Below are 17587 nucleotides of genomic sequence, written 5' to 3' on the forward strand. Positions count from 1 at the left end.
CTTCTGATGCACTCAGCTCCTTCAGGAATCATTTCTGCTTGGCCCAACAGTGGTCATCTAAGAAGTGGCTAGAGGATTCTCTCTAAGATTTATTTGTTTTTATTTTGGAAAGTCAGATTTACAGAGGGAAGGAGAGACAGAAAGATCTTCCATCCATTGGTTCACGCCCCAGGTGGCCACAGCTGTCAGAGATTTTGGCCGCTAGGCTACCACACCTGGCCCCTCTCTGTAACTCTCTCAAATGAATAAAATAAATGTTTGGGGAAAAAAGATTTCAAGGTTACTTAGGGTTAAATCTGACTTTTAAGTGTTTTGTTTTGAGTTACAGAGAGAGAAAGGGAGGGATAGCATAATTCCCTGTGCTGGTTCATGCACCAGGAAAAGCTGAAGCCAAGAGCCAGAAGCTTCATCCGGGTCCGCCATGTGGGTGGCAGGGATCCAGACACTGGAGCCATCCTCTGATGCTCTTCCAGGCCATTAGCAGGAAGCTGGATCACAAGTGGGGCAGTTGGGACAGGAACGGGTCCCTATATGGGATGCTGGCATTATGGGCAGCAGCTTTGCTGGAGAAACCACAACCCATCATGCTGGCCACACATCACTGACTTTTGGTCAGCATAACTGACCTGCAGATTGCTAATTATCGTTCCTGCCTAAAAACTGTCACCTTGCAAAAAGATTAAGGTGATTGAACTTTAGTGATTTCTTTGTAGTGCTGGGAAAAAAAATGTGGAAGGCTGATCCAGATGTTGAAGCCTGTATTGATAACAAGAGTAATTAATAATTTTAGACAAAAATAAGTATAGCATAGCAGCTCCCTCCCTTCCCCACCGACCACACACAGGAGGAAACAAAATTTAGAACTGAAATGTTTGTTTCACCCACTTTCCTAAACCTGCTCCACCATAATTGAAGGTCCACATGGGCATACATTTGTCTCAAGACATAGAGCATTTCTGTTTTTTACATTTTTTTTAAAGATTGATTTATTTTTATTTGAAAGACAGATTTACAGAGAGGAGGAGAGACACAGACATCTTCCATCCGCTGGCTCACTCCCTTAATGGTCACAGTGGCTGGAGCTGAGCTGATCTGAAGCCAAGAGCTTCCTCAGGGTCTCCTCATGGGTGCTGGGGCCCAAAGCCTTGGGTCATTGTCCACTACTTTCCTAGGCACATCAGTAGGGAACTGGATTAGAAATGGAACAGCCAGTACTGGAACTAGTTCCTATATAGGGGATTGATACCACATGTGGAGGATTAGCCTGCTTTGTCACTGTGCTGGCTTCTACTTCGTCTCTAAGTCTGATTTTTGCTTACAGCCTGGGCTAAAACCTTAGCAATGATTTTGATGGTACAACATAAGCATGTAGTGGGGCATGATACCATCAGTACAAGGTCACTTGGACTCAAGTTGCTTCATCAGGTTCTCTGCCCTATTGCCACAGACATTATTATTTGAAATTGTACAGACATCTGTTTTTTAAAAAATTTGTTTAGAGACCAATGTTGTGGCTGCTACATGATGCCTGCATTCTGTACGTAACAGCTAGTCCTGGCTGCTCTACTTCTTATTTATTTATTTAGAAAAATCTATTTATTTATTTATTTGAACATCAGAGGTACAGAGAGAGAGGAGAGACAACGAAAAAGATCTTCCATGTGTTGATTCATTCCCCAAATGGCCAAAAGGTCAGACCTGAGATGATCCAAAGCCAGAAGCCCAGAGCTTCTTCCAAGCTCCAAGGCTCCTGTATGAATGCAGATCCCCAAGGATTTGGGCTAGTACTTGAGCCTGCACACATATGGAATACTGGTGCAGCAGGCAGTGAACCTCTTTTTCTTTTTTATGTTTTTTGACTCACTCATTGATCTAGATCCTTAATCACCAACTTTTACTTCTTGCTCATACAGTATCTAGTACCTTCTCTATTATTCCTATCAAACTTAAATCTTTAGAGTCTTCCATTTTTTGTAAAAGCTAGTTTCAGCTCAGAACAGTTCATCTAGGTTAGATGACCGCCTTCACAGGGAAATGGCACCCAATCAGAAATCAAATTGTTAAACTTTCCTTCTGTAATCTCTGCAATACTCAGCTGCCTTAGGAGCCACGTCTGTCAACTTTCAGATTTTTGTTTTTGCTTTTATTCTTTTCCCAGTCTGGTTGCTTCTCATTGCTTTTTCTTGTGTAACTGCCCTATCTACAAAAGTTCTTTTTGTTTTTTTACCTTAAGGGAGATAATGTTTATTATTACATCATTGAGTATGATGTTAGTTACAAGTTTTTGGCAGATGTTCTTTATGAAGATATTTCCTTGTATTCCTAATTTGTTAGTGTACTTACCATGAAAAGTAGATTTTTAAACATTTTTAATTGTTTTACGTAGTGAGAGGGACAAAGTCCTTGTGGGTCTCTAATTAGGGTAGGGAGAAAGGTGGATAGCACAAATGTTCCAACTTTTTCTCTTGTGTCCACAGAAGGAGAAGGGGTGGGAGGCACTCCTTGCTGTCAAACTATATCTGGAGATAGGGGCTGGTTCTTTGATGATACCTTAGAGACCCTGATGTGGGAAAGAGTGTTCTAAGAGTATTACTTGAGTGGTTTTAATAGTTCTGAGTCATCATGGTTTCATTGCACTGGGGTTGAGAAAATCTTTCCAAGGTCTATTGGCTAACCAGGTCCAGGAACATGGTGCAAAACTTGGCCAGGAGAGTAGTCCAATTCCTTTTGCTTTTCATCTTCTGACATGGCACTTGATGTCCTCTACTGACCTAGATGAGCCAGTTATCATGTTCTCCCTATGCATCTGGGCATGCTATCCAGTGCACAAGCACCAGCAGCTGAGAAGGCCCAGTCCCAATACATGGACTTTAAGGTTGTACATATTTTGTGGTCTTCCTCTATGACTGCGTTTGAGTTAGTGGTCTAGTTGGAAAGTCCCCCAAGAAACCTTGCCAGGAGTGATTTCAGACTTGACTCTTGTGGGCGCCAGGTTCAGTTTGCCACTTGCACCAGCCAATATACATACCAGTGGATGTAATTGCCTGGTCAGTTCCGCTCCCAGCTCCATTTCTCACATGAACTAATGGGTGCTACAGCTTACCCAACCCAGCTCACCACAGGCCTGATCTTTATGCATATCAGCAGGTGCCTGGACCTAGTCAGAGAAACACCCTACATCCCCCACCAGGCCTACTCCCAGCCCTGGTTTTTGCTTGTGCTGACATGTGCTACAGCCTAGCCCAGTCTGTCCTGCATCCCATCTGGCTGTCCTGCATACCCATGAATGCTGCAGTTTAGCTCAGTCCAACATGCCCCCACATATATGCTCTCCCCGCATATATGCCTGATACTGCTGCTTTCACCAGCCTCAACTGCCTCTAGCCCTGGCTCTCGTGTTCACCACTGGGAGCTGCAGCCCAGCAGCAGAGTGCCTGCAGTTCACCTACTAGGCCCACTTCCAGCCCTGTATCTTGTGTCTGCCAGGGTATACTGCAGTCCAGCCTGACAGGACTTGTACCCAGTCTTGGCACTTGCCACTGGGTGCTGCAGCCCTGGCTGGCCTGGCCTGCCCCCAGCCCTGGCTATTCTCCATAGCAGGAGCTATAGCCTAACAGGGGATTTCTCTTAGTTCCCCTACCAGGCCTGCTCCCAGCCCCAGATCTCACGTGTTCCAACAGGTGCCACATCCCTGTATGGCATGGTCTGCCCATAGTCCTGGCCTTTGCATGTGCCAGCGAATACTGCAGCCAGGCTTAGCCTGTCACTACTCCCAAGCTCTCTGTGCAAACCTGTGGGTGCTGAGTCACACAGAGGTGAACCCACAAATTCCCTATAGAATCTGCCCCCAGGCAAATCCTGTCAACCTAGACTGTAGAACCACCCTTCAAGTACAAGAGCCAGGGCTGGAAATAGGCCTGTTAGGGAAACTGTGGGCACCTCCCTGATGGACTATAACTCCTATTGGTGGGCACAAGAATCAGGGTTGGGGGCTAGTCTGGCTAGACAGCCGCAGCACCCACCAGCATGGGTGTGGGGTTGGTTGGGTTGAGCTATGCCTCAACATCCATTGATATGAGAGCTGAATAGGATGTGAGACAGACTGAACCAATCTGCTTCACATACTGGCAAGCATAGGAAGCAGGGCTGGGAACAGGCCTAGTGAGGGTTACCGGGGGTCGTCCAAACTAAGCTGCAGGTCCCACTGGTGCACATGAGGGCCAAGTTAGTGGTGAGCAGGGTTGGACTGGGCCATAGCATCCACTGGTTTACATAAGCTGAGATTGGAGATAGAACTGACCCAGCAGTTGCAACTACCAGTGTGTGTATAGGCTAAAAGAGTGACTGAGCCAGACCCCATACTAGCAACCACAAGAGTCAGGTCTGGGATCGCCACAGACAAGGTTTATATGGGGAAACCATGGGGAGAATTGCAGGATCTGGGGTCTGACCGTAGAGTGCATGTGTCAGAACTAGACCTGAACCGTGGCAAACATGAAGCCGTGGATGATGGTATGCCCAGATGCACATGGAAGATATGGCAGTCCCTTGGAACCTGCGGAGGATATCTGGTATCATAGCAGAGGAAGGAGAGCAGAACAAATTGCTCAGTTGCCCCCAGCCAAGTGTTGACAGCAAATATCTGGGCGAATGTAGACTCTGGGTTTGACTGTGTCAGCAGCTGGAATTTGGAAGGATTTCCTCATCCTTGAATTGGCAAGATCAACAGTGTTTCAAAACTATCAAAACCACTCAAGCGGAACCCTCAGAGAAGGACCCACATTGGTTCTGGGATGACATTAGGTGGCCATTCCCCATCCCCAGGTACAGGGGCGGTGGGTAGGCTGGGTCCAGCTTCTCCCTTAATTTCTCCCCTTCCTCCAGATACAGGAGGAAGAGGGAGAAGACTTGGAAATAGTGGTTTCACCCACACTGCCCTAGTCCTCAGTCTTTCCAACCTTGCTTAGCTATGTAAACATCATCAAAAACAATTTTTTTTTAAAGACTCTGCGCCTAGATCCAGTTCTTTCATGTTCTGGTGGGTGCTACCACCCAGCCTGACATGGTCTACCCCTTGCTCTGCTACCTCTTGCTCTTGCTCAGAGGAAGGTACTCAGGCCTTGCCCAGCCCAGGTTTTCCATGTGGGCCTGTTCCTTGACCTGACCCAGACATGCCCTTGATTTCACCCCCTCCAAATCACTCCCTCCTGGCTCTCTTACCTGCAAGTGCAGTGACCCAGTTTGTGAATGTTTCCAAAAATTATTTCTCCCTTGTCAACATGCCCTCAGCTTCTGCCACTCCAGTATGTCCCCAGACCCCTCCTTTTGGGCAACCTGCAGCCAGCCCTTCTCTTCCCACCCCAACCTGAATTCCAACTTTTATAATTCTCACATGGGTTATGGTACTAGGTGGTCAGTCATTCAACCACTAGCCTTGTGTTCCCTTCACTCCCTATGTCTCTTCTGAGTTCTTCTGCAGCTCCTCTTAGTCCCTGTGTTTACCTCTAAAGTTACACTAGTAACACTGTGTTTGATCATATACTTGCTTTTCTGTGTCCTCCTTTGTACTGATTTTTATGTCACGGTCCCCCAACACAGTGTATGACTGTAGTAGACAGCCAAGGCTTTGCCAGGCTGTAGCCAAAAGTTAAGTTTAACATGGGTTTCCCACATGTGGTCAGGGATCCAACTGCACAAGCCATTCCTTGCTGCCTCTCATAAGCTAGAATCAGAGACAGAGCTAGGACTAGGCTCTGGCAAGGGATGCAGTTGTCCCAAGCAATAGCTTAACCACTGTACCAGATGTGCCTATAGCAATGAAATGATTTCATATTCCTTACTTTTAAAAAAGATTTATTTGTTTTAATTAGAAAGGCAAATTTACAGAAAAGAGAGAGAAAGATCTTCCATCCACTGGGTCACTGTCCAAATGACCACAATGGCTGGAGCTGAGCCTCTCCTGAGTCTCCCATGCGGGTGCAAGGTCCCAAGATTTTGGGCCATCCACTGCTGCTTTCCCAGGCTGCAAGCAGGGAGCTGAATAGGAATTGAAGCAGCTGGGATACATACTAACATCCATATGGGATGCTGACATTGGTAGGTAGAGGATTCGCTAGTTCAGTCATTGCCCCAACCCCAAAGAATTCATTTATTTGAAAAGCCAAGTTATAGAGGGGAGAGATAGATCGTTCATCTGCTGGTTCATTCCCCAGGTGGCCAGGGTAGACCAGGCTGAAGCTAGGAGCTTCTTCCAAGTCTCCGTCATGGGTGTCAGGAACCTAAGCATTTAGGCCACCTTCCACTGCTTTTCTAGGTGTATTAGTGGGGACTTGAATCAGTGCCAAATAGGATGCCAGTGATGTAAGCAGTGGCTGAATCTGCTACACCATAGCACCAGCCCCTCATATATGCCTCTTTTAGTTGGATGTTCAAATTTAAGTCAACTTTTTGGTGAGGTGTTAAGAGACCATTCCACAGAGAAAGCAGAAGTTGAGAACTATTTGAAGCATAAGGTTCTGTGGGAGTAGGCTAGTGGGTGGAAAGATGTATTGAACCAGATTGTTCAGAGTCTTCCTTACCGTACTAAGGAGGAGTGTGGCATTATGAAACCTCATGAAATTTTGAATGCGGATGAAATAAATGCTCAAAATTTGATTTTGGAAAACTGTGGCAGGCAGCAAAATGTATTGAAATAAGACGAGGATTATTAACTAACAGTCATAGGGAAGAAAAGATACAGGCTTAGTGGAAGGGACGGTTTTCAGACATTGCTGGTAGAATTTGAGATGTGTGAGAAAGGAAGAAGTTGGGAACGGGCACAGTGGCCTAGCAGGTAAGTCCTCACCTTGGGGCCCGGCGCCGTGGCGCAAGTGGTTAAGGTCCTCGACTTGCACACCCAGGATCCCATATGGGCGCCGGTTCTATCCCAGCAGCCCCGCTTCCCATCCAGCTCCCTGCCTGTGGCCTGGGAAAGCAGTCGAGGACGGCCCAAAGCTTTGGGACCCTGCACCCGCATGGGAAACCCAGAAGAGTCTCCTGGCTTCAGATCGGCATAGTATCGGCCATTGCGCTCACTTGGGGAGTGAATTATCGGACGGAAGATCTTCCTCTCTGTCTCTCCTCTCTGTATATCCGCCTTTCCAATAATAATAAAAAAAAAACTCATAGAATCTCTTCTCAGAAAAATATACCCTTAAAAGTCCTCACCTTGAACGCACTGGGATCCTATATGGGTGCTGCTTCTAATCCCGGCAGCTCCACTTCCCACCCAGCTCCCTGCTTGTGGCTTGGGAAAGCAGTTGAGGATGGCCCAAAGCCTTCCAAGACCCAGAAGAGGCACCTGGCTTCTTGCTTTGGATTGGCTCAGCTCACCTCCAGCTGTTGCAGCCTCTTGGGGAGTGAATCAGTGGGCAGAAGATCTTTCTCCCTGTATCTTCTCTCTGTATATATGCTTTTCCAATAAAAATAAATATATCTTTAAAAAAATATTAATGGGGGCCCGGCGCAATGGTGCAGTGGTTAAGGTCCTCGCCTTGCACGCCCGGGATCCCATATGGGTGCTGGTTCTAATCCCGGCAGCCCCGCTTCCCATCCAGCTCCCTGCCTGTGGCCTGGGAAAGCAGTAGAGGACGGCCCAAAGCTTTGGGACCCTGCACCCATGTGGGAGACCCAGAAGAGGCTCCTGGCTTCAGATTGGCATAGCATCAGCCCCATTGCGCTCACTTGGGGAGTGAATCATCGGACGGGGGATCTTCCTCTGTCTCTCTTCTCTGTATATCCACCTTTCCAATAAAAATAAAATAAATCTTTTTTTAAAAATATTAACAAATTTTTTAATTTTATGGTTGATTTGCGAGACAAAAAGAGAGATCTTCTATCCATTTGTTCACTCTCCAAGTGGCCACAACAACCAGGGTTGAGACTGATCAAAGCAGGAGCTTCTTCTGGGTCTCCCATGTGGGTTCAAGGACATCAGCCATCTTCCACAGTTTTCACAGGTGTGTTAGCAAGGAGCTAGATCAGAAGTGGAGTGGCTAGGACTTGAATAGGTGCTTGTGTGGGATGTTGCTATTGTTATAGGCTGTGGCTAAACCTGTTTTACCACAGTGCTGTCCTCTGGCACCAGCTCTACCCCTTTTCATACACCACCCACCCAACCCAGGATACTAATCCCATTTAAGGCTTTGCTCTCACTTCTCCAAGAACCCTCCTTTTAGTAGTGTTGTCTTGGGGATGGAGGTAACGCTTAGTTGCAAACATAGTAGAGGTTTGTGAATCATAATGCATTAAAGTAGGATCATGGTAATATATTAACATAAGAAAGTCAGATGTTATGTTCCTTTTAAGTGGTTCCTTCATACTACAAACAGGTGTTAAGGGCCAAAGAACTGCTGCTCAGTTTGCCCTTAGATGATCATGCCATTCAAAGCTATCTTCTGTTGTCCCATTAGCCATTGACCCTCAAAACAAGGCAAAAGAATATTTAAGTTAATTCAGAATAAGGAATTTGCAGAATATCTTTTTGTTAAGTTTGATAACTGAGGTGCTTTTGATGTCATTTAAATGTCAAAGAATATAGAAGACACCACTATCCATTTGTAGCCTAATACTAATGTAAATTACCCTTTTTTTTAGTTGAGTGTTCGAGGTAAAAATAAAAAGGAGAAACTTGAAGATTTCTTTAAAAACATGGTTAAGTCAGCAGATGGAGTAATTGTTTCTGGAGTAAAGGTAAGATTTTTTTAGATTCACAGTGGTATTGGTTGAGAACTCTTTAGAGGGAAATCAATTGAGATATCCAATGTGCTAAAACATAAAACAGTAAAAGAAAACTTTGAACAGTAAAATCCTTGAGTCTGGGAAATGGTACTCCATACTTTGGGTTCCTTTCTAAGAAGTGTTCTTCTCCAGGGGATGTAAAGTTTGTAGTCAAGGGTATTAATCTGCCTGGAACTCATGTTTGTTTCTTCCGATCAGTCCATTGGAAGAAATTGCCCCCAGTGTATTGTCCTGTCCCAAGCCTTCAGGTCTTGTGTGGATAGCTTCCCTGGGTGAACAAGGAGTGACTGTAACAAGGAGCAGCTGGGGATGGAGAGAGAAGGGATGGCAGACAAGACATCAAGCTGGAATGTTTACCTGCCATGCACAAGAGCTCCTTGAGGTGTGGGACAGATTGAGCTGCAGAGTAGCCAAGAGCCTGCCTCTGCTTGTACACTTATCTTTAGCTTACTTAGCCTAGCAACACTCCAAGGTATTCCTAAGTTAAGATTAGAGCTAGAAAAACACAATTGAAGTTTTGGTATGCCTGGGGATAGCTACGTGGAAAAATCATTTTCTTTCACTGAATCCTCAGTTCCTCATTTTGAAGGTTAATAATACTAGCCTAGCTCACAAGATTGTTGCTAAGACTGAATGATAAAGTGTGTGAAAATACTTAGAAAGCTGTTGGTCTAAATTTTCTTAATGACGTTGTAATAATGGCAAAAAATTTAATTTGTTTGCAGTTATTAAAATGAGAAAAATATTATCAGGCAAAAGCTATGAAATAATGGCTCTGGATGCTATTGCTTGTTATTATAGGTAAATATACAATAAAGCTTGAGTATATTCTGTTTAATTAAAATGTACTCTGATTATTCAGAGACAGCACAGTTGGAATATTACTAATGTATGTGTTATTGGTTCTTCCTATTGAAGAATCAACTTCCTTTCATTTTGATGATTCTTATGCATTAATATTAAGCATTTTTTTAAGTTAAGTGTAAATCACTGTTATGATTGTTAACTTTGTTAATGAAAAAACAACTGATGCTTGAACATGAATATAATTTTGATTGATAGCACACTTCACTGTAATTATGGAAAGATAGATTTATCCCACTCTTTACATCTAAAAAAGTCCTTAAGAATTGCTAAATTTTGGGCCAGGTACGGTGGCCTGTAACTAAAGTCCTCGCCTTGAATGAGTTGGATGCCATATAAGTGCTGGTTCTAATCCAGGCAGTCCCGCTTCCCATCCAGCTTCCTGCCTGTGGCCTGGGAAAGCAGTGGCTATGCATCCATGTGGGAGACCCAGAAGAAGCTCCAGGTTCCTGGCTTCAGATTGGCTCAGCTCCGGCTGTTGCAATTGCTGGGGGAGTGGTTCATTGGACAGAAGATCTTTCTCTCTTTCTCTCCTCCTCCCTGTATATCTGTATATCTGACTTTGCAGATTTACAGAGAGAAAGAAAGACAGAGAAAGTTGTTTCGTCCTCTGGTTCACTCCCCAGATGGCCAGAATGACTGAAGTTGAGCTGATCCAAAGCCAGGAGCTTCCTGCAGATCTCCCACATGGATGCACGGTCCCAAGGCCTTGAGCCATCCTTGACTGCTTTCCCAGGCCACAGCACGGAACTAGAGAGGAAGTCTAGCATCTGGAGTACAAACCAGCACCTGTATGGGATCCCAGTGTGTGCAAGGTGAGGACCTTAGATACTAGGCTATTGTGTTGACCCTATGAATTGCCAAATTTTTAAAAAATTTCATTTGAAAAACACAGTGATAATCAATGAGAGAGCGAGCTTCTTCCATCTGCCGATTTACTCCCAAATGGCCACAATAGCCAGGGTCGTTTTGACCAAAGCCAGGAGGTAGGAACTCCATCCAGGTCTCCCATATGTAGCAGGCCCCAAGCACTCTTGTTCTCTTCTGTTGCTTTCCCTGGCGTGTTAAAAGGAAGCTTGATTGAAAGTGGAGCAGCCAGGACTTAAAACAACACCAGCTGGGCCATGATGCTGGCCCCTAAATTTTAAGTTGTGTTTTTTTTGTTTGTTTTCGTTTATTTACTTTTATTGAAAAGGTAGATTTACAGAGAAAGTAGAGACAGAGAAAAGATCTGTCAGTTAACTTCCCAACTGGCCACAATAGCTGCAGCTAAATTGATGCCACATCGATGCAGGGTCCAAAGGCCACCCTCTGCTGCTTTCCCAGGCCATAAGCAACGAGCTGGATCAGAAGTGGAGCAGCTGGGACACAAACCGGTGCCCATACCGGATGTTAGGGCTTGCAGGCAGATGATTAGTGCTTTAAGCCATTACATCTGCCCAGAATTAGAAGTTTTAAATGATGTTTTGTCAGTAGCAACTCTTGCTATTTGTGTTTTGTTGATATGGTCTTCAAATTACCTCATATCAACTGACTTTCTTCCAGTGAATGGTTGCTAATTTAGAAAGGAAAAAGTTCCATTTAGTTTTAGTATGTAGTTAGCCTGACTTAAAAAAAGAAAGAAAGAAAAACAAGGAGCATGGTTTGATGGCTCAGTTGATTAATCCTCTCACTCCAAGCATGGCATTCCATATGGGAACTGATTGGGATCACGGATGCTCCACTTCCCTTCCAGCTCCCTACTTTGTGGCCTGGGAAAGCAGAAGAGGGTGGGTGGCTCAAAGCCTTGGGACATACCCTGCACTCTTGTGGGAGATCCAGAAAAAGCTCCTGGCTTCAGATTAGCTTGGGAGTAAACCAGAGGATAGAAGATCTTTCTCTCTATAAATCTGCCTTTCCAATAAAGAGTAGTAAATCTAAGAAAAAAAGTGTTTGACCTGACCATTGTTCCCAGGTAGCTAACTTGACCATGTTCCCCAAAGCTATTGGTGAGAGCCGTAATGGGCGAGGCCAGGAAGCCAAAGAATGCATTCTAGATTAAAAACAAAACCATATATTTTTGCTTCAGTATGCCCTGATTTTTTTTTTTTTTTCGTTCTCAAAAACAATTTGTTCATCCTCACCACAGATACAGTGAAGGTGAAGAAAATGGATTGTCCATCAGCATATGGCTCATTCAAACATTAGTCATTATTTTACCAATTAAGTTGTCAAAATCATGGTCAACAGTAGTGGTACTAGCTAAGAAAAATGTTTGTGTTAATGCGTAAGAAGCATCAAAATGTAAGGAAATTAAATCCTGGTTGCAAAAAGCCATAGAATACTCATGATCGGCAGAAGGGTTTGCTGGGCAAGCATGTCACAAGCAAAACCTTTTTCAGCATGTAGTGTGTGAACATGAACTTGGTAAAGAACACTGAGTTTAACTACAAATACCATAGGTTTCTTAACAGAAATACGTGTCTTACAAATTCTTAACTTATTGATGAAATCAGTAGATCATTTGGTTAACAGAGAATAGCTGTACTGTTTCACTGGTGATCTTGTGTAACACGAAGTGATTTATGTATGACATTACAACAAATAAGTGAAAAAATGCACATTTTCTGTTGATCCTATAGGATGTAGATGATTTCTTTGAGCATGAACGAACATTTCTTTTAGAATATCATAACCGGGTTAAGGATGCATCGGCTAAATCTGACAAGATGACAAGATCCCACAAAAGTAAGATTTTTCTCTTGTTAATGCTTACATTTTGAATCTCACAAGTATAACATTGGCATGTTGTTTACAGTTTCTAAGAGTTTTGTTATAGAAAAGTGATTTCTTGAACTGGTTCATGAAATTTGGATCTCAAGACCTTTGAACCTTTTAGAGTGAGTCTGTGAATTAAAACATTTCATTAAAACATTGTGATAATTTTATCTTTGTTACTGTGTAACACAGAAATTACAAAAGAAAAAATGAGTATAACTGCTGATGTCTTGAGACAGTGGCACCAAGCTGCACTGATAGTTACTGTCTTTTTTTTTTTTAATTTTATTTATTTTTATTGGAAAATCAGATTTACAAAGAGACTGGAGACTCAGAAAAATCTTCCGTCCTCTAGTTCATGCCACAAGTAGCCCCAGTGGCCAAGAGCTGAGTCGATCTGAAACCAGGAGCCTGGAGATTCTTCCAGGTCTGCCACACAGGTGCAGGATCTCAAAGCTTTGGGTCTTCCTCCTGTTTTCCCAGGCAACAAGCAGGGAGCTGAAAAGGAAATGGAGCAGCCAGGATATGAACCAGCACCCATATGGGATCCCAGTGCGTGCAAGGCGAGGACATTAGCCACTAGGCTATGGCACTGGGCCCGATAGTTGCTGTCTTCTCATCAGACACTTAAGAATTCTAAAAAGTGGGACTTAACATTAAGAATATCCTTGATGAAACAATGAATATAACTATAATAAGGAACTGTGCAGTGAATAAAGCCACTGGAATGCCTTATGAGCACTAGTTTGATTCCTACCTACTCCAGGTTCAGGGTAACACACTTGGGAAAGCAGCAGAGAATGACTCAAGTCTTTGAGCTGTAGCTCACATGAGAGACCTAGAAGCAGCTCCTGGCTCTTGGCTTCAGTACAGCTCAGCTCAGGCCATTGTGGCCTTTTGGGGAATAAACCAGTAGATGGAAGTTGTCTCTCTGTAAATCTACCTTTCTGATAAAAATAAATAAATCTTTTTAAAAATGCATTTAGTAAATAAGAGAAGAAGCTTTAAAAATACTTATAATAAAAATATACTCTTAAGACCACGTTGTTTTGTATTCGAAGTAATGAAATCAAAGATATGTGTAAAGCACTTTTTATATACTAAAGCACTGAAGTATGAAAGTTTTCTTTGAAAGTGTAGCAATTGAGATGAGCAGTTTGTGCATAGTAGGTAGGTTAAGCATCTGGCTTCTCTTATGATCCAGCTCCCAGATGGTGCACCTGTAAAAGCAATGAAAGATAGCCCAAGTGCTTGTGTCCTTGTACACATGTGGCACCCCCAATGAGGCTCCTTGGTTCTGGCTTCAGACCAGCCCAACTCCAGCGATTGTGGCCATTTTGGGAGTGAACCAGTGGATGGATGGAGGATCTCTTTCCTTTCCAACCCTCCCCCATCTCTCTTTCTGTTAACTTTGCCCCTTTTTTTTTTCTTTTGTAAGACTTATGTTTGGATCGGTGTAGTGGAATAACAGGCCACTCCTTTGTCCTGTGGTTCTGGCATCTCAAATGAGTGTCACTTCTATTCCAGCTGCTCCACTTCTAATCCAGCTCTCTGCTTGTGGCCTCGGAAAGTAGCAGAGGATGGCTCAAGTCCTCGGGATACTGCATCCATGTGGGAGGAGACCTGGAGGAGGCTCCTGGCTCCCAGCTTCAGATCAGCTCAGCTCTGGCTTTGCAGCCATTTGAGGAGTAAACCAGTGGATGGAAGATCATTTTCTCGATGTGTCTTCTCCCTCTGATAAATCTACCTTTCAAATACAGATAAATCTTTTCTTAAAAAAGATTTATTTCTTCAATTGAAAGACAGAGTGAGGCCCAGAGTGATAGCGTAATGGTTAAGGTCCTCGCCTTGAACACGCCCGGGATCCCATATGGGCGCCGGTTCTAATGCTGGCAGCCCCGTTTCCCCTCCAGCTCCCTGCTTGTGGCCTGGGAAAGCAGTAGAGGACGGCCCAAAGCCTTGGGACCCTGCACCCACATGTGGGAGACCCAGAAAGAATTTCCTGGCTCCTGGCTTCGGGTTGGCACCGGCCACTTGGGGAGTGAATCATTGGACGGAAGATCTTCCTCTCTGTCTCTCCTCCTCTCTGTATATCTGCCTTTGCAATAAATTAAATAAATCTTAAAAAAGAAAGAAAGAAAGACAGAGTGACAGAGGTCTTACTTGCTAATTCACAACCAAAATGACAATAGCTAGGTCTGGGCCAGCTGAAACCAGAACCTACAAATTCCAGGTTGGTCTCACATATGAGTGTCAGGTTTCCAAGTACTAGAGCTATCTTCCATTGTCTTCCCAGTCACATTAGCAGGAGTTGGGTCACAAGCTGAGCATCCAGGACTTGAACTGTTGCGTATGGCAGGTTAACTCATTTACACTGCAATGCTGGCCCCTCAACTGTGTCAACTGATCTGCCAGATGCTGGCTCCACAATTTTTTTTTCTTCAGATTGGTTGATTGCTTTTGAAAAATCAAAGTCACAGGCCCAGTGAAGTGGTCTAGTAACTAAAGTCCTCACTTTGAACACTCTGGGATCCCATACAGGTGCCGATTCTAATCCTGGCAGTCCCGCTTTCCATCCAGCTCCCTGCTTGTGGCCTGGGAAAGCAGTCAAGGATGGTCCAAAACCTTGGGATCCTGCACCCATGTGGGAGACCTGGAGGAGGTTCCTGGCTCCTGGTTTTGGATCTGCGCAGCTCTAGCCGTTGCAGTCACTTGGGGAGTGAATCATCAGACGGAAGATCTTCCTCTCTCTCATCTCTGTATATCTGACTTTGCAATAAAAAATAAATAAATCTTTTAAAAAGAAAAAAGAAGAAAGAAAGGAAATCAAAGTCACAGAGATCTTCAGTCTGCTGGTACACTCCCAAGCCAGGGCCAGGCTGAGGGCAGGAGCTAAGAGCTTCATCCAAGTTTACCACGCTGGGGGCAGGGACCCAAGCATTTGGGCCATCTTGAGTAAGGAGCTGGATTTTTGAGTAGCACAGCAGGAACATGAACTGACACCTGTACGAGATGCCAGCATCACAGGCACTAGACTTAACCCCTAGTTACTATTTTTTAATATTAAACTTTTAGATTAACATAATAGTAAAGAATCTCACAGAAGAGATCTTTTATTCAGAATCTGAAGTTTATACTCAATGTTTTTTTTTTAAAAGAAACCAATTAGTTCTGCCTTGACAAATAGTCACCAAATTTCAGCCTTATTAGTTAAATGTAATTTTTGGCAACACAAGGGTTAGTATTTTTAAAAAATACTTATGTGAGGTCAGTGGGATAACATAGAGGGTAGCACACTATGTGTGGTGCCCAGTATCCTGTACAGGTACCCTTTAGAACCCGGCTGCTTCATTTCTGATCCAGCTCCCTTATAACGCGTCTGAGGAAGCAGCACAAGATGGCCAGGTTCTCGGGCCCCTGCTTCCATGTGGAAGACCCAGGGAAAGCTCCAGTCTCCTGGCTTTGGACTGGAGAATGACAGTGAGTGGAGAGTCTCTCTGTCTCTCTTCATCCTCTCTTTTCAGCTCTGCCTTTCAAATAAATAAAATCTAAAAAAAAAAAAAAAATTCCCAAATGTCATGTGTATATTTGAAAGAATGATAGGGAGAAACCCATCTTCCATCTGCTTGTTCACTAATACCTTCAGTAGCTGGGGTTGGGCCAGGCCAAAGCCAGGAGTCCAGAACTCCATGTGGGTCTTTTACATGGTTTGCAGGGACTCAAATGATATCTGCTGTTTTCCCAGATACGTTAGTAGGACGCTGTATCAGAAATAGAGTCACAAGGGCTTGACCCAGGTGTTCTGAAATGAAATATAACCTATGATGTAACCCATTGTAACACACCCCCAAAGGATAACTGTTTTATTTAGAAATAAACACTTGTAGAAATATTGCTAGTATAATTGGGAGTTTCCATGCATAATGTCTTGGACTTTGTTAATTGATAAAGAAACAGGGCCCAGCAGAAAAGCTCAATGGCTAGCGCTGTAATCCCATATGGGCACTGGTTTATGTCCTGGCTCCTCCACTTCCCATCCAGCTTCTTGCTTGTGGCCTGGGAAAACAGTAGAGGATGGCCTACGGCCTTGGAACCCTCCACCCATGTGGGAGACCTGGAGGAAGCTCCGGGCTTTGGATCAGCTCAGCTCCAGCTGTTACCACTATTTGGGAGGTAAACTAGCAAATGGAAAAACCTTGTCTTTCCTCTCTGTAAGTCTGTCTGTCCAATAAAAATAAATAATATATTTTTTTAAATAAAGGAAATATTTCTGTGGTATCATGTTACTATGCACTGTGTAGCTACATACATTTATTTTGATCTGAAAGGAAGATTTACAGAGACAGAAGGAGAAACACAGAGAGATATCTTCCATCTGTTGTTTACTCCCCAAATGGCTGACACGGCTGGAGCTGAGCTGCTCCAAAGCCAGGAGCCTGGAGCTTCTTCTGGGTCTCCCAAGTGAATGCCACGGCCCAAGGCTTCACCATTTTTGAGTGCTTTCCCAGGCGCATTAACAGGGAGCTGGATTAGAAGTGGAGCAGCTGGGACTCAAAACACTGCCCACAATGGATGCCAGCTTTCAGGCTACAGTTACACCTTGGTGCTAACTGCATACAGTCTGAGAAGACTGTTGCCCCGTGGAGAGACCCTTACCTAGGAGGAGTGTTGTGCTTAAGCGAAGCACTTTGCTTCCGAGCAGCTGAGAGCAAGAGTGCCACTATTGTTCCCAAGCTCCATAACTTTGCTTTTTACCTCATGTTTGCTCTTTGGAAAATCCTACTTGTTAAAACTTTCCTCTTATGCTGCCCCTCAGAATCTTTTGCCAGATTATTGTAACAGTTTCTTGGTTGATAACCTTATTCTCTGTGTTTCTCAAAGTATCAAGTGCTTTATATTTCATATACATTTATTTATTTTCATTCTGTTTGAATGAAAGAGTCTGATGAAGAGAGATCTTCTGTCTACTGGTTCACTTTCCAAATGTCTGTAACAGCTAAGGCAGAGTCTGGATGAAGTCAGAATCCTGGAATTCAGTGTGGGGCTCCTGTGTGAGTGGTGGAGACTCAAGTTTACTGAATCCATCATCTGCTTCTTCCCAGGGAACACATTTGAAGGAAGCTGGGTAGGAAGCAGTATCTGGGGCTCTAGGTAGCTCTCAGATAGGAGCCTCCTGAGCAACCATTTG

General features: G+C 44.1%; 1 protein-coding gene across 1 annotated transcript in view; it reads left to right on the forward strand.

Annotated features, from left to right (window-relative positions):
- SNX6 (sorting nexin 6) overlaps positions 1–17587 on the forward strand; it is a 58439-nt gene that overhangs the window by 20334 nt on the left and 20518 nt on the right. Inside the window, exons 7-8 of the mRNA XM_040968368.1 lie at positions 8635–8730; positions 12264–12369. Of these exons, the coding sequence (XP_040824302.1) occupies positions 8635–8730; positions 12264–12369 (202 nt within the window). The remainder of the gene's footprint in view (positions 1–8634; positions 8731–12263; positions 12370–17587) is intronic.

Source organism: Ochotona curzoniae, unplaced genomic scaffold (assembly GCF_017591425.1).
Source record: "Ochotona curzoniae isolate NIBS_2020 unplaced genomic scaffold, NIBS_Ocur_1.0 scaffold_4701, whole genome shotgun sequence".
In the NCBI taxonomy this organism is placed as follows: domain Eukaryota; kingdom Metazoa; phylum Chordata; class Mammalia; order Lagomorpha; family Ochotonidae; genus Ochotona; species Ochotona curzoniae.